The sequence below is a fragment of the Aegilops tauschii genome, chromosome 1 (genome assembly GCF_002575655.3).
Source record: "Aegilops tauschii subsp. strangulata cultivar AL8/78 chromosome 1, Aet v6.0, whole genome shotgun sequence".
Classification (NCBI taxonomy): domain Eukaryota; kingdom Viridiplantae; phylum Streptophyta; class Magnoliopsida; order Poales; family Poaceae; genus Aegilops; species Aegilops tauschii.
The window spans coordinates 493375238-493388287 of NC_053035.3; the positions used below are offsets into that span (position 1 = coordinate 493375238).

A 13050-nucleotide genomic window follows, 5' to 3' on the forward strand; every position below is an offset into this window, starting at 1 on the left:
CCGGAGCTTTACACCACAATGATTGAGCTCCGAACACCAGCAACCGTCTAGGGCGCCCAAGCACCCAAGAGGAACAAGCTCAAGGGCACCAAGCACCCAAGAGTAATAAGCTTCTCAACTTGTAACTTCCACGTATCACCATGGAGAACTCAAACCGATGCACCAAATGCAATGGCAAGGGCACACGGAGTGCCCAAGTCCTTCTCTCTCAAATCCCACCAAAGCAACTAATGCTAGGGAGGAAAAAGAGAGTAAGAACAAGAAGGAGAACACCAAGAACTCCAAGATCTAGATCCAAGGGGTTCCCCTCACATAGAGGAGAAAGTGATTGGTGGAAATGTGGATCTAGATCTCCTCTCTCTTTTCCCTCAAAAACTAGCAAGAATCCATGGAGGGATTGAGAGTTAGCAAGCTCGAAGAAGGTCAACAATGGGGGAAGAACACGAGCTCAAAGGATAATGTTCATTGGGGAAGAAGACCTCCTTATATAGTGGGGGGAACAATCCAACCGTTACCCCCACACCAGCCCCGCAGAGAGCGGTAGTACCGCTTGGCCAGCGGTACTACCGCTCCCCCTCGCGGTACTGCCGCTGGGCCCAGAGCGGTACTACCGCGGTGGTCAGGGCGGTACTACCGCATACGAGCGGTACTACGGCCCCCACTGCCGCGGCTAGTACCGTAAAACCCGACACGAAAAAGACCCCTTGAATCGAGGCGGTACTAGCACGAGACCGCATCGGTACTACGGCTGGGGGCTACCAGCGGTACTACCGCTCTTAGAGCGGTACTACCGCTTGTAGCACCCAAGTGGTACTACTGCTCCGGCCCGCGGTACTACCGCTAGGAAACTAAAACTGCCATAACTTCTGCATATGAGCTCCGAATTGAGCAAACTCAAGCTTGTTGGATAGAGGAAGACGAGTAGCATCAAACTCAAGCTTGTTGGATAGAAGAAGAGGCAGGGGAGGTATGCCACCAAATAAAGGAGTGAAACCTCCAACCGAGAAGAACCGGCATAACCTCCAACATCGAAAACATCATAGAAGATGCGAGTGAACTCCGTTTTCGATGAACTCGAGCTTGTCATCAAGATGACCATAAGCTCCAAAACTCACAAAGAGAAGAACCAAATAAGAACCAATAAAGATGATGCAAGGATGCAATGGTTTGAGCTCTCTATGAACGATACGATCAAGCTACTCATCGAGAGCCCCCCTTGATAGTACGGCAATCGATCCTATAACCCGGTCTCCCAACTACCATCATGAGACCGGTAAAATAGAAAACCTATCAAGAGCAAACCTTTGCCTTGCACATGGTCCACTTGAGCTAGATGATGACGATCTTGACTCCCTCAAGTTGGACCACCTTTCCTGGTTGCGTTGGCTCGATGAAGACTAGTTGATTGCTCCCCCATGCTCCACTATGGGTGAGCCACTCTTCCGCACATCTTCACAAGTCCATTGTCACCACAATGGACGGCAAGCTTCAAGCATTTGATCTCTTCATGATGCTTCACTTGAACTTGCATACCGCAACATCTTCACAAGTCCATTGTCACCACAATGGACGGCAAGCTTCAAGCATTTGATCTCTTCATGATGCTTCACTTGAACTTGCACACCGCAACCTAACCCCACAAAGAACTCTCACGAAGATCATGGGTTAGTACACAAAGCGTAATTGACAATGCTTACCACACCATGGGATCGCTTGATCCCTCTCGGTACATCTTCTACGCTTTGTGAGTTGATTAAGTTGATTCACTCTTGACTTAGTCTTGATCAACCATGAATCTTTTCAACTCTCTTCATTTGGATGATGTCTTGAAGATATACATGAATGATCACACAATCTTCTTCTCCAAGACATGCTTGCAATAAGCTCAACTCTCACATGACCAATCTTTGGATAATTCCTTAATAACACCTTGGTCACCACATAAACTCCTTGAAACCAACACATGGACTTCAAGAAATGCCTATGGACAAATCCTTCAAATATAACTCAAGGCAACCATTAGTCCATAGAGATTGCCATCAATTACCAAAACCAAACATAGGGGCACCGCATGTTCTTTCAAATGTGATCGTTACAGGGTTAATCTCATAAGCACATGTGCAAAAGAAATGGTGTGAACGAGATGAACAAGGGCGCAGCTAGAGGGGCCTGCGCAACCCAAAAGAAAACACAGTAAGTCTCGTCAATCAGTTGACCGGCGAGGTGGCAGAAATTAGTTTTCATCAGAATGTTAGGCAAGATCTGGAATTTAGAAACCACAAGTAGGCTTTTACTCTAATGAAGCCCCTCTATAATCTAGAGTGATAAGTATATCAAGTATCCATGCATGGTAAGGGTTTGATACGGATATGTACAAAATGGAGTTTACATTGTCACTGTACACAATCAATCTGCGATGCATGAAAATGTTATTACCTTCAAGGATTTAGCGCCTCAATGGAAACTTTAAATTGCCTCTACACCAAGCCGTAGAAATTAGTTTTCAGAATATTTTGCTCACTTTTAACATAACACCTGCTGGTATTTATTCGGAATACTCTGACGAAACTCGTCAATATTTGTGTAAGAATAATAAGGGTATCAAGTATCCATTCATAAAACCATGTGGCACATGTGGTAAGTAATCCAAACTATTAAAACAAAAATATCCATTGACAAACGGTAAGAAACTGTCAAATCGATTGAATGTCTTGCCTTGGTGACTGCATTTAGCACGGCAGCCATGACGTGAAGAATTCTGTTCTTAATCATGGATCCGATTACGTACAAAATGGAAGCGACATGTGACAATTTGAAAGAATGGCGGCCGTGCACAAATCTTGACGTTTAAAGCGTGCAGCATGTAGACTCTCCAAAGTCAGTTTCTATTGAGTCATTATATACACTGCTTAAAGTACTACTGTAGCAAGCAGGCCATGATATTGATTTAGTTTTTTTAGAAGTAATGATATTGATTTAATTGGCTCACACATATATACATGATTTTTTTTTGCGGGAGATATACACATGATATTGATTCGTGGTGTAAGCGCAGGTAAAATCTCCTGCGCTCGGGCGACATCAGAGGCTACCAGTCCATGGCGCGGATGTATACTGGGCTTGGCTGCCATGCCCAAGAAACAATATATTTCTTTTATGCTTGGTTTATGATGATTTAGCAATAAATAATGGAAAACAATTAAAAAGTGCCAAACCGTCCGATCAGGCGTGATCTAAGGCCTCGATAAATTAGGGAAAGTTCTACCGTCCACTCATTTCTCTCACCGCGCCATACCCATGTTTCTCTTTCTCTTATTATCCCGTCTCTCATTTTTCTCCGTGACTTTATACAAGCATGTGGAAAATGCATCAAGGTCAAGGCGATGCAAGCTAGGCTGGCAAGTATGGGTGGATGGTTAGGAGGATAGTGGTATCTAAAACCCACCAAGGTTCAAGTCTTAGGACTTGACGCTGGTGCTCGCATTTTCCAGGATTTATTCTAGTCCTTCTGGTGATGTACCTTCAGTGGAAGGAGACGTTCCCCTTGACTACGAAGGCGTCTGCGGTGATTTTTTATCAATCTCAAGATGATGTGCCGGCTCATTCTCTCGGAGTTGCTCATCGGGTTAGGGTATGCGTGCGTGCATTCATACGGATGATTGTATATGAATGTATGTGTTTGCGTACGAGCGTCTGCGTTTGTACTGTGTTAAAAAACTTGATTCATGACTTGTTTTTCAAGTTGTGAATCTTTTTTTGTTGTTGTTGCAATCGCTGTTTTTCATTTTTGACAATGTTGTCGCACTTGTATTTTTTTTATTTTTTGTTGCAATTATATTCTTTTTTCTTGTTATGGTGAAAATTTTGAGGCGTTACATATATTATATGATTTTTTGCTGCTACCAAAGTCAACACCATTGTTGCAAGCCGAACGCTCGATGTTGCAAGGCCGCCCACCCCCGCTTTTGTTATTTGTAAATATAGACCGTTGTGCAGCAAAGCCACACAACGTTGCAAGTCGGACGCTCGATGTTGCGAGTCAGACGTGTGATGCTGCAAACCAGTGACCTTTGTTTTTATTGCCGCTGCAAAGACCCCCATCGATGTTGCGAGCTTCTCCGCACAACCAATCCTCGAAGCCCGTGTCGCCGATGTGAGGGAGAGATGTGACGCTACGACCAAGGTCGCGCTCTGGTGCGAGCAGGGCTGGTTGCTGCAAGCTCGTTGCGTTGCTACAACCAAGGTTACACACGGCTCCAAGCGAGACTGGCTGTTGCAATCCCCTGCTACCACCGCTGCGAGTGGAGAGACATTGTGTTGCGAAAAAAGGTCGCGTGTGGGTGTTGGCAGTGATGCTGCAAGCCAATGGACGCAAAGAGGATACGCAAGCATCTTAAGACTTCTCAACAGATAATTATCTCTTTCGCCTTTTTTCCATAGAATTGTTTTTTGGGAAACGATTTCCCTCGGGTAGCCGATGGCTTCTTCGCGTCAACCACCTCGACATGTCGCCCCGTGCCCCTCAGGCCTACCAGCCTCTTGGTCATTCTAGAAGAAATCCCTCGATTCCCTTTCATTTTCCTCCTTTTTTATCCAGATCAAGACTGGCTAGTCTATCTCTTTCCTATCGCTTTTCTCCAATCCATATGAAAGCACCCTGTTGTAACCATCGTCGATGATGACGCTGCTACAAGCTGGAGCACCGCATGCTACTATTTGTTGCAAGCATTGGCAACGATGTTGTGCTGGTGAAAGGGTCAATATGTCGAGTAGAGTGGGAGGTGAATAGAAAGCTAACAAATTTTAACTTAGTTGCCAATTTTAGTGGTAAAGCTGATAAATGAAATTCACTAGATATGTAACAAGGTGAACATCCTACATGGCAAGGAAGCAAACAATTAAAGCTAGAGCTCATTAACAAACTACCAAGCCACAACAAAATAAAGTGCGGGAAATAATTAACCACAGATGAGTCGAGGATGCGGTGCTAATCTCCGTTGGAGTGGTTCCGAGCCAAGGCTACGGGGCGTTACCAAGTAGCTCACCATATTATCCCCTTTCAAGTCACCCCAACAGATGAGCCTCAATCACTCGAGGTTTGTCATCAAGGAGACCACCACATATTTACAAACTTCTCCAAAGCACCCCACAAGCAAGGAAGATTCTGGCGAAACCTCTACCGCTTAGGAGCCCAGGCTCCAAGAGTAACAAGTGTTGATGACGAAATCGAGTGGGGAGAATGAATCGGTTTAATCAAGTTGTAGATCAAGTCTTGATCTCTCAACCCTCAAAGAATCAAAGAGTCTAGTGGGAGGAGTGGCGAGTTATGAGCAAAATGGAGGCTGGCAATTGCCATAGAGCAAAAGAACCAACTTTAGCTATCTCGTTCGGAGCTCTCAGCATGTATCTTCTTTTGAGGTGTGTATCTTTATTATTATTGATTAACAAACAGATGCACACAAGACAAGCCAAATTAAAAGTTTATAAGAAATCAACCAAGTCATACATCTCTTTATGTGAAAAAAATATGAAAGTAACGATCATCCATATGTGGTTCATAACTCAATTTGTGGCTTTGGCGATTTGTCAACTAGACAACTACATTGATAGAAAAAAAAACCCTACACAACTACATAATTGACATTGAATATGATACCTTCCGCAAACAAAAAGAAAGACATTGAATATCATACCTATCTCATTTTACTTATTTTCATGCATAACTAGCCGTAAACAAATATGTATATCAAAGTTCGATTTAGTACCTGTTTTTATCTGTATTACATTTTAAGAAGCTTCACATTAATTATGTCCATCAAATTAATTTTGTCGCATTTTTGTGTCATAAAAAGTACGAAAACATATAAATATATACTTGTAGGGTGTAACTTGACATAAGAGAAAAAATAGTAGATCCTGCAAAAAGGAGAGAATAATAATAAATTGTTTGAAAATTTGTATATCACATAGACCGTAAAACTCTCATTCCCCACATACTTCAACAACAATGTGAAATTTCAAGCACTCCATTTGGAGTTCCCTCGAAGCAAGGAGATTTAATGCAAATGAGCTTCAACACCACATGATGGTATGATTGACAACCACGGTTGGTCGATGTCGGGGATATTTTAGAAGTAGAATTTCTACTTGGTTTTGACCAATATAGCGCCGTTTCCATCTTTATGGCATGGATATGGAAGATTCACACCCACAAGTATAAGGTATTGAAGTTGTCTTCGCTGGGAGTATTTACACTAATTTGTATTCAACACAATAAGAGTGAGAGAATATTGATAAGCCTTTAGCCACTCATGCTTCACTCTCAACCACACCTGCAACAAATACTTGCTAGGTATAATTTATTAGTGGCAGTGATAAATTGAGTTGTTGGAGTATTGCATGTAGCAAGTAAAGTAAGTGCCAGTTCTTTTGGGGCTTAAGTATGGGTAACTTATAGGTAGAATGTTGATAATTAGTCTGTCTTGTCATGCGGTGACACTCGTCGACATTATTTGTACCACAAAAGCCTCTATAGGTGTTGATTCTATGTATAGTACCAATGATGGGTGTCAGGTTTCTCTTCAGGCATGAGAATCAACAACGTTGGAGTTGGGTGGTGGCAATGGTTTAGGAAATTGCCGGTGATCCTGGCATAACATCACTTTAGTCCATTAGGACCATTACAGTCGACAAGTTACTCATTTAAAAGCTAACTATATATATATATATATATATATATATATATATATATATATATATATATATATATAATGTTAGAACTCCAGTTGTTCAAATAAATGCTTTCTAGTTTAGTGGTAGTTTGAATTTCAGAGTATCTTTGAAAAGTCTGTCTATGTTCAGAACATTTTTTTCGGATTTGTGAAGTCCTGATTTCTTTGGGTAAAAAAAGAAAAGAAATCCAAACCTCGTGGCATTTGCGGGATCCATGGGGTGTTCTGTAAATTTCTATTTTTTGGTGTCCTATCTACAATGTTTTGAGGACAACTATCCTCCCTATCTCATATATTTGTTTCTGCATGTAACGTTGTTTGTTATCAATAAGATGCGTGATTACTCTAGTACGTCCAAGTGTGCATAAAAATAAAGTCATATAACACGTGTGTGATTGGTTTGAAGCTCAATCAAGTACACATTTTAATCACACAAAATAAATATTGTTGACATCTCATACATTCTATAATCTCTACTGAGTTGCAGCAGATCTTGATAGTTTAGTACTCTAGAAACTTCTACCAAGCCCCCCCCCCCCCCCCCCCCCGGCCACCCTAATTATACACTTCAAAACACTCTACCAAATCTTGGGTATTTAGGAATACTATTACAAGGGCACACATAAATACACCATAATGCATTAAGAAACATAAATCAAATACACTACATACACTAGTCTTAGCTTGCTATTGTTGAATTGTGTTATCTTGTCCATATGTTATTATCTTCTACAAAAATTTAGCCACAAAAAGTTAAAAAATTCAAAAAATAGAAAAAAAATATAGTTATGCAAGTAGGATTAATGTAGTCTACTGCAATGGAAAACTCACACTAAGAATATAAAACTACTTTAGAAAATAATGTAGTATTTTTGCTTGCTTATATTTTGATTAAATCCACTATACAATAATAATTGTAAGCACATAATTTAATAAAAATGGCAAAATATAATGAAATATAGCACACAAAAATGTATTTGTAGTGATAAATATTTAAATAATATAACATAAATGTACCTTAATATACATACATGTGGTTAATATTGTTAAATATATTTGATAAGCAAAATTTAAAATAATACATGGAAGAGTGTATCAGTAAAAATGACACACACACGTATATATATAATAATGAGATGAGTTATGATTATGTAAAAGAGTTCAGTATAAATAAGTTAAACATTGAAAAAAGTGTAAATACCCCTTGAACTATCACATTTGGAGCACATCACCCCCTCAGACTGCAAACCGGCTTAATCCGCTGAACTAACCAAAACCGAACAGATCACCCCTTGAGTGTGTTTTTAGTGGTTTGGAACGTTGGTTTGTCTACGTGGTAGGGGTGATTAATCAATTACCGCGAATCTGGGTTGAGGTTGGTGTTTGATTGCAAATTACATATGCAGATCTACACCATTTCAATCTACATCAATTAAAATTATCATAATATTGCCTCATGAAACTCGTGTACCAGGTGATGAGGTTCCCGACCAATCCTCACAGGAGATTCGGGATTGGCATCTGAACCTGAATTTTCTTGATTCCACAGGTGAGAACTATTAATGAGATACGGGAGAGACTGAGGATACATGGCCTCTAGTGCCACATCATATATTGCCGGAACTCCACAAGGATGCATATTTTCCCTCTCGTGGCATCAAGGTCACAAGCACTCAAGTGAGTACTACATTGTTTTATTGAGTGAAACCTCCCTGTTGAAGTCCCGCTCTATTTTTGTTTTCTCCTGTACAATGTTTTTGCGTTGTTTTTCTCTCATGTTCAGTGTTTTTGTTTCTTCTCTTTTCCTGTACCTTGTAGTCTTTGCTCCCTTCTATAAATGCAAAAGTGGAGCTCCTGCCGTTTCAGGTAAAAAATGTTGCATTGTATTTTTTAAAAATTGTGGCATCTCCGACAATTAGAGAAGCAACAACCCAATCAATTAATGGTTGGATCTCTTTCGACAATCTGAGGTACCTCTTGTGCGCTGGGCCTGTCATACAAGTTATAGATGTAGAGAAGACTTGTCAAGTAAATGTAGTTCTTGGGAATTGTGTTTAAATTGTTAATAGCTAATTCTTTGTTATTGTGGTTAAGAGTTGATCACAAGAAAACCAATTCGATGGCATACTGTTGCAACTTGATGCAAGAACTACTAAGACCAACAATGAGGTTTCGATACATGCTGGAAACTTTGTAAAGGTTACTGTACTTTTCATCAGCGTATTATCTCTGTATTTATTTCATAATTCATTTTAGAGTTTTGTACACTCTAGGCCATTGCACAGTTTGATGCAAGGAGGTTGTTCATAAAAGAATAATAGTTGTATGTGTTCCTCTTTCCTACCCTGACCACTCACTTATAATCGAATCCTCATTGAATCATGGATCCGAGTGTAATCCCCAGTGCTGCCCTAAGCACTTGTTTGGCACGAGGGTTTTCAAGCCTACAAGGGGCTAGAGATTATTAGGATTTGGTGGGAAAAAATAATTATTCTCAATCCCCACTAATCTCCTTCTACATCCCACCCCTGCCCCATCTACAATATTTGGTTGTTTGGCACCTAGGGACAAATTTGGTTCTTTTTCATTTTAACATGAACTACACACTACCCTAATAAAAATCCAATCTTTTGCGACAACATGAACATGACATAAAGTACATCAACTACTACTGGAAGCAAGAAAAACACAATCTTTTAAGATCAATGGCATATCAACCAAGATAATCAAAAGGCCATACAACACAAGCATGCATCAAGATGCAACAACACCACCCAGGGCACAACACAAGCATACATCTGGATGCAACACCACCACCCAGGCAACAACATAAACATGCCAGTTGCAATGTACTTAATTACTATTTCGAGTTCTAGAGTCTGAGTACAATCACAAAAATGACACCATACGCCATTGGCCTAAGATGAACGACACTATAAGCCATGGTCACCAAAAACAAAGGGCTTCGGTTTCACGATGATGCCGACACGCATGCATCACTTCGTCAGTTCCATCACATTCCTGAAAGCAACAAGAAAACGAGGTGCTATCAGTTACATTTCACCAAAACTAAAAACAACAATTTTTCAGTAAACTCAAATTACTTCATTGCATCATAAGTTCGTAGTAGCTGCATGATATTTGGTTCACTGGAGAGAAATGACAAGTTGCAGCTATCAGAACACATAGCTATCTGGATCACTCTAGTCTTCAGTTACACATCATATTCTTGACGCAAATAGACAGCTCTGGAATTCAAACTGAAATGTTTACATCTCTAACAACATGGACATACAAATTGTAATTTTGCTAATTCAATCTTTCCAAATGAATCAATATAGGTAATCTGCATTTTCGTACGAACATGGAAAAAGGATGTTCAAACAAGTTTGGTGGTTGTGAGGTTTCATGCATGCAGTTCCAGTTCCATGCTTACTGTGCGGGTGCTGATCATATCCTTGCAAAAGCATAGTGAAAGTTGAATTTGAGCATTGGTCCACACACATCAAGATCTGGCCTTTTATTTTTAGAATTCAACCGTGCGGTGACATTTAGTTTCATTGTTCTATTGTTGTGTTTATTTGAATCCTTTGAATCAAAGAGGCCCTAAATTTGTGCCGATTCCCGACATGAACATGATCAAATATTTATTACAAAAAACATGATCAAATACCAGATCCGATGAACGTGGGTTTATACAAGATATATTTTTCTCCTCCACAGTGGAGAAATATGCCATGCAAGTACAAACACCCCATCTGAAACATACGCCAAAACTCGCTTGCACTGACTACAGCTACAAATATTTGCAACACTGACTGACTAGGGGCCAGCCTGCCCGGTGGCCATTTCCACTCTGCTTTTGCCATGGCGTCTCCTCTGTTTTCTGGATGCATTTGGTGATTGTTTATCTGAATCATCTTCAGTCCACTTGAGCCTCCTGCCTCCGAGTGGACTTGCGCGCGAATTACAACCCTGCAAACTTGGCTTCCTACTTGCACAGGTTGAGAGACACCGTTGCGACGACGACGAGGCACGCCAGCGACGTTGTCACGGCCGTCGTGATCTTGCTGCCCGGCATCATGGCCGTGGCGGCGCTGATGCTGCCGCCGTAGTCCGGGGGCGACATGGACCCATAGAGAGGCGGGGAGTTGTAGTAGCCGCCAGGACCAGGAGGAGAGTTGTAGGAGCCGCCGGGAGGGGATCCGTACGTCGGGTTCACCGGGGTCACCGGAGACGTCGTGTTCAGGACGGAAGCACCGGTACTGCTCGCCGTTCGTTGCATCGATCAGCCAAAGAAAACGGAAGAAATTCTCGGTCTGCATGCACCATGCCTAGTTAGGAATTGATGGAATGATGGTTACCAACCTGGTGGATGGGTACTTGCAGGAGGTGGTGCTAGGGTCGGTGCTGGTGAGGATGGCGGCGCCGGCGAAGTCGCAGCTGGTCTGGACGGGGTTCTTCTGGTAGTAGGAGTTGAAGGCGTAGGAGGCGTGGTCGCGGACGGTGTCCGGGTCGGCGCAGCTCCCGCCGGGCTGGATCGGCGAGCAGTCCGCGCCCTGCCCGCACGCGTAGTCCAGCGCCACCTGCAGCGCCGCCGCGCCCGCGCTCGGGCTTGCCACGCACCAGCTCCCCGCGCCAGCCGCGGCCGTCGGGTGCGCCAGCGTCGGCGCGGCGGTCGCCTCCGGCATCGGTGTTGGGTTCACCAGCGGGACGGTCGCGAGCGGCGTGGTCACGTCCAGCTCCGGCATGTCCCGCGCGCGCTCCAGCCTCACCACAGACCGCGGCTGGGACGCGTCGCCGTGCGCCCGATGCTCGAACCCTCTCGCTACAGCTCGAACCAAACTGAAATCAGCACGAATTCGATCTCGCTATCTTTGTTACATCATTAAGCAAGCAAAAGCACGGTTTTGTTTGGGAGTTGGACTGAATTTTGTCCATGAAAAGCATCCGTTTGTCTGTTGCTATGACACGACACTCTGGTGGTTCGTTCGTCAGCTCCAACTACTGGCACTCTCTTCGGCAGCTCCAACAACCAAACAGCACGAAACAAAACCATCCAACCAACTGAAAAACGAACGCATATATAGAGTTTCGGAGAGTGCTGGAGCTGAGAAACTCACCGTGGCAGCAGAGGAGAGGAAGCAGGGCAAGAAGAGAGGCCAAGCAATGATGAACTGGCCCAAGACCCATGCCGCCGGCACAACCTACACCACTTGGAGACACAGAGAGAGAGAGAGAGAAAAGGCGCTTATCAAGTGTGGATTGAGCTAGCTTACCTGCTCTGCTGCTGCCTCACTAGCTCAAGTACAGTTCAGTCAGTGCAACCATGTGCATCCGCCGATGAGCACCATCGGGCTATTATTTTGTCCGCGGGTGAGGGGGGGGTCGGGGAATAGGAGAAAGCTTTAGCTGGGAGGCCAGCGATGGAGCTTTGCAATGCAGGGTTAGGGAGACGAGACATTGAGCAATAGATTAAGCCAAAGGTGGTGGGAAAAGGTGGGGTGAGTTGGGACGTGAAAGATGCAAAGAAACCCGAGGAATTCTTCCTTCATGATGACTTATAATTAGCCTTGCCCATGATGAGATTTTGAGGCAGGGAAATGGATTGTTTTTCGTCTCGTGCAGTTGGTTAGGCGCACCCTTCTTATTCGTCTGGTAAAGTATTTCCTTTCCCTTTGTGACAAAGATGCTACCTACAGTTCCACGCACTCCCTGGAGAATATGTACCGTCGATGATTGATCGGCATACGTGTTGTGTTGTGAGCGTCTTCACCACTGCTCTGTTACTATTCTCAGCTCTACCGGTTCTCCTCTGTTCTGTTCGTCAGAGATGACACACAATCCTTCCCAAAAAAACACACCCATTTTTGCATCTTGGTATAATCACGCAGTGGTTCTTTAACCGGCGATCATCATCGAGTACTCGAGTTGGTGGTAAAGTTCAGAATCTCGTCTTCTTTTTACTGTACCCACTGAACTAGTTGATCACTGGGAAAGAAGAAGGGTGGTATAAACGGGAGCTCGATCAACGTGATGCTTCGTCCATCCATCCATCCATCTAATCACCAACCTTTGCATCTGCTTTTGGGAGACCTTTCTTTTCATCTTCTTGGGCAGCTGCACGGATCATAGAAAAACCCCCGGAGATTTGCTTTTTGTCCCCCTGATTTGCTCGGTTGATGTTGTCTCCATTATAGTTCCATGGCTACTGGAAGAACGTGCGTGCCCTTCCGGTTTCTACTGGACGAACATCACTCCATGCTGGTATTTTGTTGAACACGTGTAACCGTGTGTATGCAGCCTCTGTCTACGCACT

General features: G+C 43.1%; 1 protein-coding gene across 1 annotated transcript; it reads right to left on the bottom strand.

The window, feature by feature from the left end:
- Nucleotides 1-10361: 10361 nt before the first annotated feature.
- Nucleotides 10362-12574, bottom strand: LOC109764257 (uncharacterized). Its single transcript, XM_020323101.4, has 3 exons — nucleotides 11855-12574; nucleotides 11100-11559; nucleotides 10362-10996 (listed from the first exon to the last, which is right to left on the bottom strand). The coding sequence occupies exons 1-3, from the start codon at nucleotides 11922-11924 to the stop codon at nucleotides 10723-10725; spliced, it is 804 nt and encodes a 267-aa protein (XP_020178690.1). The 5' UTR covers nucleotides 11925-12574; the 3' UTR covers nucleotides 10362-10722.
- Between the last annotated feature and the right edge of the window lie 476 nt (nucleotides 12575-13050).

Excerpts from the sequence above, each read along its gene's own strand:
- LOC109764257 (XM_020323101.4), bottom strand. The coding sequence starts at position 11,924 with ATGGGTCTTGGGCCAGTTCATCATTGCTTGGCCTCTCTTCTTGCCCTG. Across the intron at positions 11,560-11,854 it reads TCCTCTCCTCTGCTGCCACG|CGAGAGGGTTCGAGCATCGG; the intron begins GTGAGTTTCTCA and ends TTCGAGCTGTAG. Across the intron at positions 10,997-11,099 it reads TGCAAGTACCCATCCACCAG|TACCGGTGCTTCCGTCCTGA; the intron begins GTTGGTAACCAT and ends AACGGCGAGCAG.